The sequence below is a fragment of the Hirsutella rhossiliensis genome (assembly GCF_020360975.1).
Source record: "Hirsutella rhossiliensis strain HR02 chromosome Unknown scaffold00001, whole genome shotgun sequence".
Taxonomy (NCBI): domain Eukaryota; kingdom Fungi; phylum Ascomycota; class Sordariomycetes; order Hypocreales; family Ophiocordycipitaceae; genus Hirsutella; species Hirsutella rhossiliensis.
In genome coordinates, this window is record NW_025408667.1 from 3,246,095 (window position 1) to 3,258,820 (window position 12,726).

The window sequence follows — 12,726 nt, forward strand, 5'->3', positions numbered from 1 at the left end:
ACAAAATAGCAACCTCCGTTTTCTGACGGCTTACCTCCGTAATGTCTCGGAGGTCTGCTTTCGCTGGCACGTGACACTATGTCTTCTCTCCAGCACTTTATGAGCCTTTGTTTATCTGACTTTCTGAACACCTTCTCCGAGTAAAGCGTAAGTATAACGTTTCGGACTTGAGCGTAACACCTTCCTGAAGCCCTTGAAGAAAGTCCTTCCGAGTAAATCCGGTTGCTAGATGCACATTGTATCGCCTCACAATCTCCCCTGTTAAATGACGGAGTTGGAACAATGCGAACTGCTTTCCAATGCACGAAGATCGTCCTGGGCATTATTAATGAGTGGTGCTTGAATTTAAAAAGATGACTGACCGATTAAGAATGGAGCAAATATTGATCCATCCTTTACCAACTCTGTCTTCGATGTCCATCGTTCCGGAATGAAATTATCGGCCTGGTCGAAAAGCCGCTCATCTGTAATTATCATGTCAAGATATGCTTCGGCTGAGGTAGAAGATGCGCAAATCCACCGGTACATACCTCGGTAGATCGTGTAAAACGGCATTTGCACAATAGTATTTCCCGGAATAAAAGCATTCTTCAGCTGCAGCCCAGCGGCTGGGACGACCCGCTGCGCTCCTGATGGAAGCACTGGGTAGAGACGTAGGGCTTCATTGATGCATGCCTGGAGGTATGGAAGCTTTGCCAAGGCCATTTGGCTTGGCTGTTCCTCATGGGCATATAATTCATCAATCTCTTCCTGGAGGATTGTCCAGACATGGGGATGGTCGGCCAGCTCGAAGAATAGACAACTGAGGGTGTGGGATGTTGTTTCGCTGAACGCTGCCGATTAGATTGTGCATGGCCGTAGTCATACGACAGGTTGAGTACTAACCTTGCAGCCATCAAGATCAAATAAGCATCCCATTTGAGATTTTGGAATTCTAGCCAAGCTGGCTCCTTGTTGCCCAACTCTGCCAGGATCCAGGACAAGATGTCTGCGGCAGGCTCCTTGCACTAATATGCAGGAACGGTGGCTTTTCTTAGAAGGATCTTGACCCAGGCGGAGAATCACTCACCATTCGTCTTTGGTTAACTTGTGTAGACAGCCATTGATGTAATTGTACGTATGGGCGATTCAAACCTGGCACCCGCTTCAGCAGAAGCAATAGCCAGACAACCTTATTCAAGGCGCCCAAGGCGATGGCCGCAGAATGCGAGAACGAAGGTTCCATGGCAGGGGGGAATGCTTCGTTGCTCATTGTATTAGAGCTTCGCCCAAATGCCAGTTCTGACGCAATGTCATATGAATACATTAAAAACCATCTCGACATGTTGATCGGATCGCCGTCGATTGCATCCTCGATCCTCAACATGAGCTGATTGGTGTAACGAGTTACATGATGTTGATATTTTTCAAGTTCTGGTAAATGCGCGTGAGAATACAACGCCATAGTTTTAACCGGCGAACAGGTACGCACCTTGGCTGTTAAATGCTTTGTCCCATACCTTCCGTCGCCGGTCATGTTTCCCTCTGTCTCGCGTGCTGTGCAGCGAGGTGCCAGGTAAGAAACTATCGTACTCTGGTCCTTTCGCACATGCTGTGTGAATTGCTTTAAATGCATCAGCGTCAGCAATTGATAACGCGGATGGCCCTGTGTGCTCGGTTTAGCTTGGCACATGATATCCTATACACGGTTCACCTGCCTATTCGCACGAAGTCCCCATACATGCGAGTTCCATGCAGCTTTTGAACCTGCCTAAAGAAAGATTCTTTCCCGAAACATAGAAATACTGCGTAAAAGCTCGACAGGCTGGCGGCAAAGGGTCCGGGAAATCGTTGCAACGGATGGAATAGAGCGCGGTAGAGTGTCATGCTGGCATATATGCCCAGGATCGAACTTAGCAACTGTGACAAAGCATCCAGAAATCCCGCCCAAAGTGACCTGCGCGCCTGTAGCGAGGCCATCAGGAAAGTCCATGCTATAATCACGCCAACTGTGGCAGCTATAATTCTCCACACATGGTAGTGCCATTCACCAAAACGAAATACGATTAAGTGAAGGGTGACGCCGGCCAAAAACGCCAAACAAAGACTGAGCGAGCTGCCAGGTTCCATGGGACGCACGTCAGGGCGGAGGTTTGTTTTCAAGATGAAGAAAGAGAGGACGCTTGGACTGGGCCGGAAGCGTACATCTAATTAATTTATACTTTATTATGCTTGATAATGGCTTTCGGGTGAACTAGGCGATATACCTTGAGGACCATACATTCAGAGTCGGGGAGCGTCCGGCTCGATCGTATTGCGAGATGCTAATCTTACTCAGACGTCTATGTCTCACGCGGACCATATGATTCGATTCGATTTGAAGCATCCAAGGTTGATTTGGACTTATTTGAACACGATTCATGTTTTGCAAACCTCCAACCGGGGTTTGGAGTGTAGGAACTGCATCTGACAAGATGGATTTCACTGCTTTAGGAACGTGGTTTCATTAATTCATAGGCCAGACGATATGCCAGCGTACCAGGACATCAAGTTATCGGACGTCTCGCGAGGAGAGCATGCGAGAGGGATGATGACACTAGATGAAAACCAGTCACAGAAGTGTCTTTACATGTGATCAGGTGTTGTCGTGTGTATTGTTGTGCCCTGTCTGCCACCTCTCGCTTCCCTCTTTTAGGCGCCTTATTTAGCCTCGTATATGCAGCCTCCCTGCAGCCTATGTAGCCGCCTCATGCTGTCTAAAATCTGTCTGCGGACTGCTCGTCTGACTAGCCCTAATAGGCCATTTCGCTGTATACCCCTCATGGCCGCTTAGCTCAAAATCCCAGACGCGCTTCAGGATGCCATATTTGGTTGAAATTTATCAACAAAATATAAACACGACCAACATTCCTGCCTGTTCACATCGAGGTCCATAGCTTGGTTCATGCCCCACATACAACACCCTCACCGGTACAGCAAGCTACCTACAAACACCAACTAAACGAGCATAAATGGACAAGATGTACCTTGCATGAAAAGACCCTTGCAATACAGTATGGAAAACCACCCTGGTTCAAAGTTTGGTGGTCAGCACCAGAGTTCTACGAATGACAATGGGCGTGGCGCGGTACCTTAAACTTCCACGAAATCTACCCCATGCCTTAAGTAGTGGGTCTACAGATTATATTGGGTTTTCCACGGAGTCAACGTAGATTCCGCGGCAACGTTATGATAGGTAAGTTGCGAAATGCCAATCTTATCTTGTCTACGTCCATACGGACCATATAACTCGATTGGATTTGAAGCATCCGGTTCGATTTAGAGTGAATAGATTTGGACGAAGCACACGGTGTTGCAATCCTGCAACTCGGATACTCCTGGTTGCAGAGCAGGGGTTAGGTTACAAGATGGATTCCCCGCTCTACGAACATGGTTTCATAGGTAAATTTAGGCGTGGATATTTGCTTGAAATTTTTCAAAATATGACGATTAGCTTAAGCTTTCCAATGTGTGCATCTGAGGTACAATAGCATATTCCGCCGGTGCACAGTCTGGAATTTTCGTGCGCCAAAAGAAGGTGGCCCTCAAATGCCTGCCCTATGCTATCCCGCGCAACACTCCCCCCAGGTTCATCCTAAAGTTCAACAGGATGGAGGCGGACAAATGACACCAAACGTCCGCGAGTTGGTTTTGTTATGATAATTCGGCGGGCCATGTGCTGTGGCGTACCACTGATTTTCTGTTCGCCTTGCCTGCGCTGGTGCTCGAATAGAATTGATGCTATGCAGAAGATGTACTTTTCTTTATCTTGTGAGAATAGCAACGCTGGTCAAAAAACTTTTGAATTCGAAAGGTTTGATATGAATTACGTATCTACAAGCTTGCTTGGTCACGTCGAGGCCCATACCCTGGTACAGGGTAGGGAATCAATCCACGACGGGCGTTCGTGGATTGACGACAGGTATGACACGTCCCCAAATATGAGCCGTGCCATCCCTGTATCCTCGCATAGCTATCCCAAATCATGCTTAGCGTCCACGAAAGGCGTCCGTGGATGGATTGATTCCTCACCCTGCCTTGGTATGCATTCCATACGTTTGCAGGGGATCTTGGCTGGGTGGAACAGGACATATATCTGGTGTGGATGTGATTTCTCCAGAGAGGATTGACTAGGAAGAATGATGCCCATTGCAAGCCGTATATATAAATACTGCGCTGTCTCTTGAGTTTGTGGAAATTCGCGATCTCGTCGAAATTCAACATCAATGCTCACGAGACCACACACTCATGGCAACGCTACCTGTAGCTCTGGGATATTTTTCTTTGATGATATGCTTCCTAGTGTATCAGCAACAATCTCGAAAAAGGCTTGCCCCAGGCCTTCCTCCAGGTCCCAAACCTTTACCCTTTGTCGGGAATGTCATGGACCTCCCGCCACAGGGCATCCTTGAGTTTCAGCATTGGCTGAAGTATAAGGATATGTACGGCCCAATCAGTTCGATTACCGTTCTGGGCCAGACGCGCATTATTCTTCACGATAAAGAGGCAGCACACGACCTTTTAGAGAAGATTTCCACCAAGACGTCAGGTCGACCAAAGTTCGAGTTTGCGAATACGTTATGCGGCTTCGACAAATTTGTCCACGCCCTGGACCTTGATGATACCTTGCGGCTGTACCGAAGATTTATACACAAGCACCTAGGTACGCCAATAATAGCAGCCCGTCATCGCAATCTCCAGGAAGTAGAAGTCCGGCGGTTACTTTTTCGCCTTTTAGATCAACCAGGAGGTCTAGTTAAGCACTTGAAAACGTAGGTTATATTGTCTGCCTATATCTAAAAGGCTAAGAATACTGTCCACGTCTTGGAAAAACTCGGTTGCTGTTTCCTCGATTGACAATATTACAGGATGTCTGGCGCAATCATCCTGAAATTGACCTACGGCTATTCGATCGAGGCAAACAAAGCCGATCCACTAATTGACTTGGTCGATCGTATGATGGTCAATGTATCGCTTGCACATATGATTCAGGCCTGGATGGTTGATATCTTCCCTGCACTAAAGTATTTGCCCGATGCGCTTCCCGGCATGACATTCAAGAAGACGGCACGAGAATGGAATAAGATCAATCAGGCGGTAGCAAATATTCCATACTCATTTGTGCAGCACCAGATGGCCAATGGCAACAATCGGTCGTCATACGTATCAACGCAGATCGAACAATGTAGCGTTGATGCGAAGCTCAGTCAAAGGAACGAGGATGCTATAAAGTGGACGTCCGTGTCTCTAGTTGGAGGGGGCCTGGATACTACAGTTTCGAGCCTATCCAGCTTCATTCTGGCCATGATTCTGTTCCCAGATATACAGCAGAAGGCGCAGGAGGAGATCGACCGAATAACCAATGCTGATCGCCTCCCCAGGTTCGATGATCGAGACAAGCTGCCATACACTAGCGGCATAGTCAAGGAAGCCCTCCGATGGTCCCCGGTCCTGCCGCTAGGCACTCCTCATGTGATTACAGAGGATACGATCTACAAGGGTTATCTTATCCCTAAGGGGGCAATCCTAACCCCTGCAGTATGGTGGTTCTGCCACGATCCCCAGGTATACGCCGAGCCACAATTATTTGACCCGGAGCGATACCTGGAACCGCGCAATGAGCCTGATCCTAGTATTCACGTATTTGGGTATGGACGCAGAATGTGTCCCGGTCGGTACCTTGCCGACTCAACCATTTTCCTGGCCATCGCGCAGATACTAGCGGTTTTCAATATCAGCAAAGCGGCTGATGGGCACGGGATGGGGATTAAAGCCAGGCTTGAAACAACGCCAGGGGTGCTTACTCACCCAAAGGATTTCCCTTACAGTTTAGCACCAAGGAGTAAGAAGCAAGCAGATCTAGTTCGAAGTATTGAGGTCGAGCAGCCGTGGGAGGAGAGCGATGCAGATCTCCTTGACCTGGTCACTACTGTATAGTAATATTCAATGGTTCACCGGATTGTTAATCCTAGCTCTATTAGATAGAATGCGCAGTTATGTCTCACTTAAGAGGTCACTATATGCGTGAAAGGCTGGCCGGGAGTTTCTCAAAAAGCAGGTGCCTTGGTATTGTCCATCTAGAACTGAGGAGAAAAGAGAAGAAGCTCGAGGCGTAGCCTCGAGCCAGGGCCAAAATCTTGGTCCGGACCCGGCCATACCATAAGGTTATGGCTTGGCTTCTAAGTATTGGTGTACGAATGTCTATTCCAAAATACTAATTCGATTATTCGCGACTCGACGCGGCGCGACGTGTTGGGTGCAACTGCCGAACTCCTTGGTGATGCTAAGATGCACTAGCAGGTACATCACAGCTTAATGACTCGCGTTGATAAGGCATCTTCTAGCTGAAACTGTCTTCAGTTTTTGATTTTTTTTGGTTAGTGTATTTTCCGTCCAACGGCCGTGAGGCCGCTCAAGTCTTGTCGAAGACTTGGACTTGTTGGCGAACCTGGGTTTCGTATTGAGGTGGAAATGACAGTTGCATAAATATTCCTTCCGCGTGGTCTGCTGGCTCTTGCGCCGCTCGTGTGATGCTCCTCGCCTAGCATCCTCTTGCGAGACTTGGCAGTCCCCGCCTTGAGCTTCTTGAACTGGTTTAAAGCGCTGCATTTCAGGAAGAGACGTCTGGTTCTACGCGTGCCCTCGGAGTGATCCATATTGCTATACAAAACAGCCAAGCAGACTTGCAAACAAATAAATCAAATTCAGATTTATTCAAATCAAATCAAATCGGTCAGCAGCGTATTCAAATCAAATTAAATCGTGGCGGGCGAATTTTTTTAGATGTATGTATGTGTTGGTAGGTCTCAATGCATGCATGCACAGATGATAGAGGTAACTGGTGTGTTGTAATCGTCTATGATCTTCTAGGAAGGGAGGAGGCCACGAAGCTAGCTATGTGGCCTCAGCTATCCTCAGCCGTACACGTGATAGCGCACGTGAGCTAGCTAGATAAGTATAATAGATTACTAAAATACTGCGCCATACCTTACACCTTTAGTGTTTAGGGCTATAGTGCAAGGCGTATAATTAGCCGAAGGCTACGAGTCTAGCTACTAGTCTAGTAGTTACCGAACTATTAGTATAGTATATTAGTATATATAATCTTATATTCTTCTATGCCTTAGAAAGTATCGTTCTTATCGCGGGTAGCATTAAGTAGAGTTATATAGACCTATAACCTATCTTATATAGATTCTAAGTAAGAATCTATTATTTATAAAGTTACTAATCCCTTATCTTTATCTTAATTCCTTCCGGTAGCGACGTATAAGTTAGATAATTATAGTTAAATAGGGTATCTAGTATTAGACCCTATAGCGTTTTTATACGCGAGATAGCTACGTAGCTTAATCCGGTCTAAAAGTTATAGTAGGATAGATCTATTATAATTATATCTTTAGTAATACTTTATAACTTATAAACTATAATAGTATAGTATATAATTAAGGGAAACTATATATAAGTATAGAGTATAGCTTTAACGAGGAAGTCCTTAACTACTAGTAGAATTAGGATAATCTTCCTACTATCTATAGTAGTTAGGAATACCGGCCCTATATACTTATTAAACTCTATTATAATTATATAAGGAGGGTCTTATATAGGGTTAGCTTTAGGCGCCTAGGCGATATTATATACTATACTATATATACCGTTATAGAGGCTAACTAGTTACTAAAGGTTAGACGTTAGTATTAAACGGGCGCTAATATATATAAGAATCTACTTTATAAGGTTGCCTGCCTTATCGTTAGGAGTAGTAGTAGTACCGGGGCTAACGTTCTTAGCTATAACCTATATAACGGGCCGGGCTAGGCGGTTAAGGTAGTAGTAGTTATATTCGTTTACCTTATCTTTCGTAGTATATACTTATAAGGAATTAACGAACTTAGTAACCTCCTAATCGTTTAGCTTCGCTTAAATATAGCTAGAGAGGAGCTTCTAAGACTCTATAGATAGTTTATATAGCTATAATTCCTTAAGAGCTAAGTAAAACGCTCCTTAATTATCGCCGCGCTAATACTAAGTAACCTTTAAGAAAACCGTTTTATTAAAGCGCCGATATACGTTCTTACCCTTAATCTCTACTCCTTATACCTCCTTATCGTAATAAAGAGGCTTCTATAGTATAAGCGGGAGCTAAAAGAAGTCGCTAACTAAGAGGATATTAAGACTACTAAAAAACTCCTTATTCTTATTTAGGAACGCCTTATAAAGACGGTTATTAATCTATAATAGCTATTATAGACCTAGTATACTCTTTTTATCGATAATTAAGTACTTAATATCCTTTACCTTCTTCTATAGCTAAGCTTTATCGATCGCTAATAAGGGCTTAAAGTCCTTATTATAGGGAGGTATAGTAGAGAGTATAAGGTAGTGCTTAATATTTAATTTCCTATAACGCCTATAAGCGCGGCACGCTAAATAAGCGTCCCTCTTTTACTTAAGGCGGCTTAGAGGTACGCTAAGAGTAAATTAAACTTACCTATACTACCGCTCCTATCTATATAAAGTAATAATTAGGAATAGGCCTAGGTTAGAAAGTAGCCTATTACTATATTATATACTAAGCGCTACTTTAGATTTATTACGACCACGGCTACTAGGCCGCTAACGGTCGACCGCGTTAAGCACGTAATACGGTCTAACGGATAAATAGTCGGCACGACTATCTAATAGATATAGGATTAAGGGGATTATAGAGATCTAAGTAATCTAGGATTAATAGGATTACTACGCTCTATACGATCTAATATTAGGGATTATAGCTAGGCCTATAATCTAAGGATAGTCTCTATAGGTATATATAGCTACCTACTTTTACTCCTTTAGATAGATAGCTCTCTAGCTTTTAATATAGATCTTTATTATAATTCTATCTCTAATTTTAATTACCTAGTTATAGTCTATAGTCTATAACCTCTAACTTATTACTAATATAATATACTTATTATTACTTAGACTACGCCCTATTATATCTACTAATATAAACCCCTTAATAGGTTTATCCCTTAAGAATAATACTAGTCGTTATACGTTAAAAGCTCTTATTTAGTATAATACCGCGTTACTCTAAGTAATATCGTAACTATTAATATACCTATATAGTAAACTAGATTAACTAACTCTAGAGCTACTATATCGCCTTAAAATATAATACGCGAGATTATTACCCTTTAATATAAAGTATAGTTACTTAGGAACGGAGGAGGTAACGGATAAGTTAAGGACCTTAGAAAAGTAGTTAAACTAAAATAGCTAGGACTATTCGACGGTACTTACGGTATGCTTTAAGACTTTCTTACCTAACTTAAGGCCTATTACCGGTTTTACCCTATTAAACTCTTAGACCTAGTCGAAAAGGTACTCTACGTAGGAAATTATTTATCTAGAATAGTACTCGCTTAGTTTAGACCTATTATAAGGGACTTTCTCGATAACTAACTAGCGCGATAAGATAACGAGATAGATAAAGTCTTTACTAGTTTCTAAGGATTTAAAGAAGCTATTATAAAGGTATTTAGAATAACTAATAAGGAATAAGAAGCTAAATAAAAACTTTAAGAACTTTAATAAAGGATCTTAGTATTAGATTATACTACGAAGTTCTAATAAGTTACCTTAAAGCTTAATTAGGACGATAAACCTCTTATATTACGATTCTACGACGGGCTTAAAGAAGAAGTTAAGGATAAACTCTATAAGGAAAATCGACCTAATAACCTCTTAGACTATATTTCTATAGTAGTATAAATTAATAATAGATAGTACGCGCGACGCTAAGAAAAGAAATATAGAAGAGGAAACTAGAACCCTTCCTATAAGAATAACTTTAACCGATACGCTAACTATAAAAAGAAGCGCGAAACTCTTATTACCTACGCTTATATAACTAACCTAAGTAAGATAGATCTAAATATAATATAGAAAAGCAAAGGAAAGTATTTTAACTATAGGAAACTTAGATATTACTTTAAAGAATATAAATAACCTTATAAGGAGAAGAAAACCTACTAAGTACTAGCCCTAAAAGGTAAGAAATACCTAAACGCTACTAATCGATAGGAACTAAAGTATAAACTCCTTAGTTAGACTATATACTACGACGACGAATATACGGTATACTTAAGCGATAAAAATAGTACTAGATAGTTCCTAAAGCTATTAAAGAAGACCCTTATAATAATATAATAAAGGGATCTTAAAATATAAAAATAAGTTAAATTTATAGGACTAAAATACTCCTATCCTAAAGGAGTCTCTTAAGACTAGATTAAGAAGAACGGTAAACGATTCTAGGAAGATATATAAAATAAAGATCGATAATAATAATAGGTAGTCTATAAGTAATATAATAAAGAAGATATAGATATAGCCCTTATACTTATAAAACTTAGATAACTACCTAAAGAGGAATAACGAAGTATCGATAATATAAGCTTTAAAGAATAAGAAATACTTAGAGAAATAGAAGACGAGAACGAACTTATACTACTACCCTTACTATTAAGGGAGAATACTACGATTAGAAAACACGCTCTATATTTTAAAGAATTCGAAGAAATACTTAAAATTAGAACTTAATAAATACCTTAAATTCTTATAGAAAACTAATAAGCTATATTAATTCGATATTAACCGGCACTATATAAAAGAGACTATACTATAGCTATCGCTATAGTTAATACCTTTATAGCTCTATAATAAGAATAGTAACTATAAGGAGAATTTAGAAATAATCTATAAATACTACTTACTTATAAGTACTATAAGTATATTTTATAGATATTATACGTCTACCTAAATTATATAATATACTTTTAAATAAAGGTATAATATAACGCCTTCTTAGTTAGGTTTAAAGGATAAGTACTTTCGAGACCCTACTTAAGTATAGAACTAAACTACTAGAAAATCGATTAACGCTACCTAAACGACTAAATTATATTATTAAAACCTAATTATAGCACGCTACTTAAATACCGCGATAATTACGGTTTATTAACGAGATATCTTTTAGAGATATATAAAATCTATAAATACGCTAAAATAGAAGAATAGTATAACGCTACTCGCTTTAAGGCATCTAAACTATTAATCTTTTAAAGACTTACGTAATAAATTAAATACAATAAAAAATATTATAACGAATATATATACCTAAACTTATCGCGAAGCGTGGCCTGATTTCGTAGTTCTTAAAGATATCCCTTAGTAAGAGGGACCAAGGAAGCTAAAAACACCCGGTATAGAAGAAGGAGCTAAAAAGAGGAGCAGAAAGAAGGGTAGGGGCATAAGGGAAAGCATAAAGTAGCGAGAGATAAGACGGATATGCCGGAAACGGCTGTAAAGGAAGGAAAAAACCGGTAAAAAGCTCGGTAGTTAAAAGGATATTAGTAGCTTCTTTAAGCAGGATCTTCTTTGTTAATTAAGATGCTAGACGGGTATAAATAGGGGCGTTAGATAGAGGAAAGAAGGATAATTAAGGCAATATAATAATTACTCCCCTACCTTCTAAAGGTATATAAGCAAAAGCGGAATTTTGGGAAATCAAGGAATCACGTAAGACTACGTGATAGAGGGGAAGAAGGAGTATAAGGTAGGATTTTCAACGGAATTTATTGGTAGTGTATTGGTGTGTGTAAGAGGTGTTAAAGTTAATGATTTTCAATCTATCTACCAGCGGACATGCTGTCTTATATAGACAATTGTAGCTGAACGGAAGAACCTTTCGGGACCAGATTTAGGCTGCCGTATAGCCCTGAGACTGAGGAATTCCGTGATATCTCGAGTGAATCTGGAAGTGTCTTGGTTCCACTGATATTCGTGTTTAGAGGAGGTTGGTCGTGCCGGTGTTCTTGAGAGGTCTTAGCTAGCATTCTAAGCTAGCTCTGTTCCTTCGATTCCCGATTGTACGATAACCGGAAACCCGTTTAATGCATAATGACATGCAAAATGACGAGCGATTCTTGCTCTATAGGATGAGATTTTGTCTATAATTAATATACTACTTATTGGCTTATATAATTGGGAGAGTATATTATAGCTGCTTTATTTATAGTAGGAACACCGTTCCTTACAGCCTCCCTTAAAGAGTAGATTTATATACTCTTTACTGATTTATTTATAGTAGTATATATATAGGGTAAAAACCTAATATAGGAAAACCATTCTTATACCTTAATAGGATATATAAAAACCTATTCTTTCTTAGGAAAAAGAAATCCTTAGGTATATACTAATAGAAAAACCTATAGTAGGAAAAATCTATAGTTATAATAATTATATAAGGTTAAACCTATTATTGCTAGGAAAATCTTAATAGATAAAAACCTAGTAAATATTTCTCTAGGAAACCTAAAAGGAAAAACCTAGTAGGGGAAAGATATAGAAAGCATAAGAAATATCTAAAAACCCCTTTTAATTGCTTAGGAACTTATATTAAGGATAGACCGTCTCTAAATTTATAGAGTAATCTAGGTCTTAATTCCTTCGTAAAAATATTAGCTATATTATCTTCTGATTTAATATAAAAAACTCTAATTTCCCCTTCTCTTATACTAGTTCTAGTATAGTAATAGGCTAATCTTATATGCTTAGACCTTTTATGAAATTCCGGATTTTCTGCTAATTTAATAGCAGCAGTATTATCCGTTAAAATAGGAGGTATAGTATTAGGAATCTTAATAGATAGATCCTTAG

General features: G+C 40.4%; 2 protein-coding genes across 2 annotated transcripts; one reads left to right on the plus strand and one right to left on the minus strand.

The window, feature by feature from the left end:
* Positions 1 to 261: 261 nt before the first annotated feature.
* On the minus strand, positions 262 to 1,252 carry HRG_00408 (cytochrome p450 domain-containing protein; the record flags this gene model as incomplete). The annotated part of the gene is made up of 5 exons (XM_044858879.1): positions 262 to 315; positions 400 to 464; positions 531 to 826; positions 886 to 1,007; positions 1,070 to 1,252. The coding sequence occupies 5 exons, from the start codon at positions 1,250 to 1,252 to the stop codon at positions 262 to 264; spliced, it is 720 nt and encodes a 239-aa protein (XP_044725279.1).
* Positions 1,253 to 4,401: 3,149 nt separating this feature from the next.
* HRG_00409 (cytochrome p450 domain-containing protein) lies at positions 4,402 to 5,740 on the plus strand (the record flags this gene model as incomplete). The annotated part of the gene is made up of 5 exons (XM_044858880.1): positions 4,402 to 4,681; positions 4,757 to 4,790; positions 4,887 to 5,171; positions 5,400 to 5,666; positions 5,734 to 5,740. The coding sequence occupies 5 exons, from the start codon at positions 4,402 to 4,404 to the stop codon at positions 5,738 to 5,740; spliced, it is 873 nt and encodes a 290-aa protein (XP_044725280.1).
* Between the last annotated feature and the right edge of the window lie 6,986 nt (positions 5,741 to 12,726).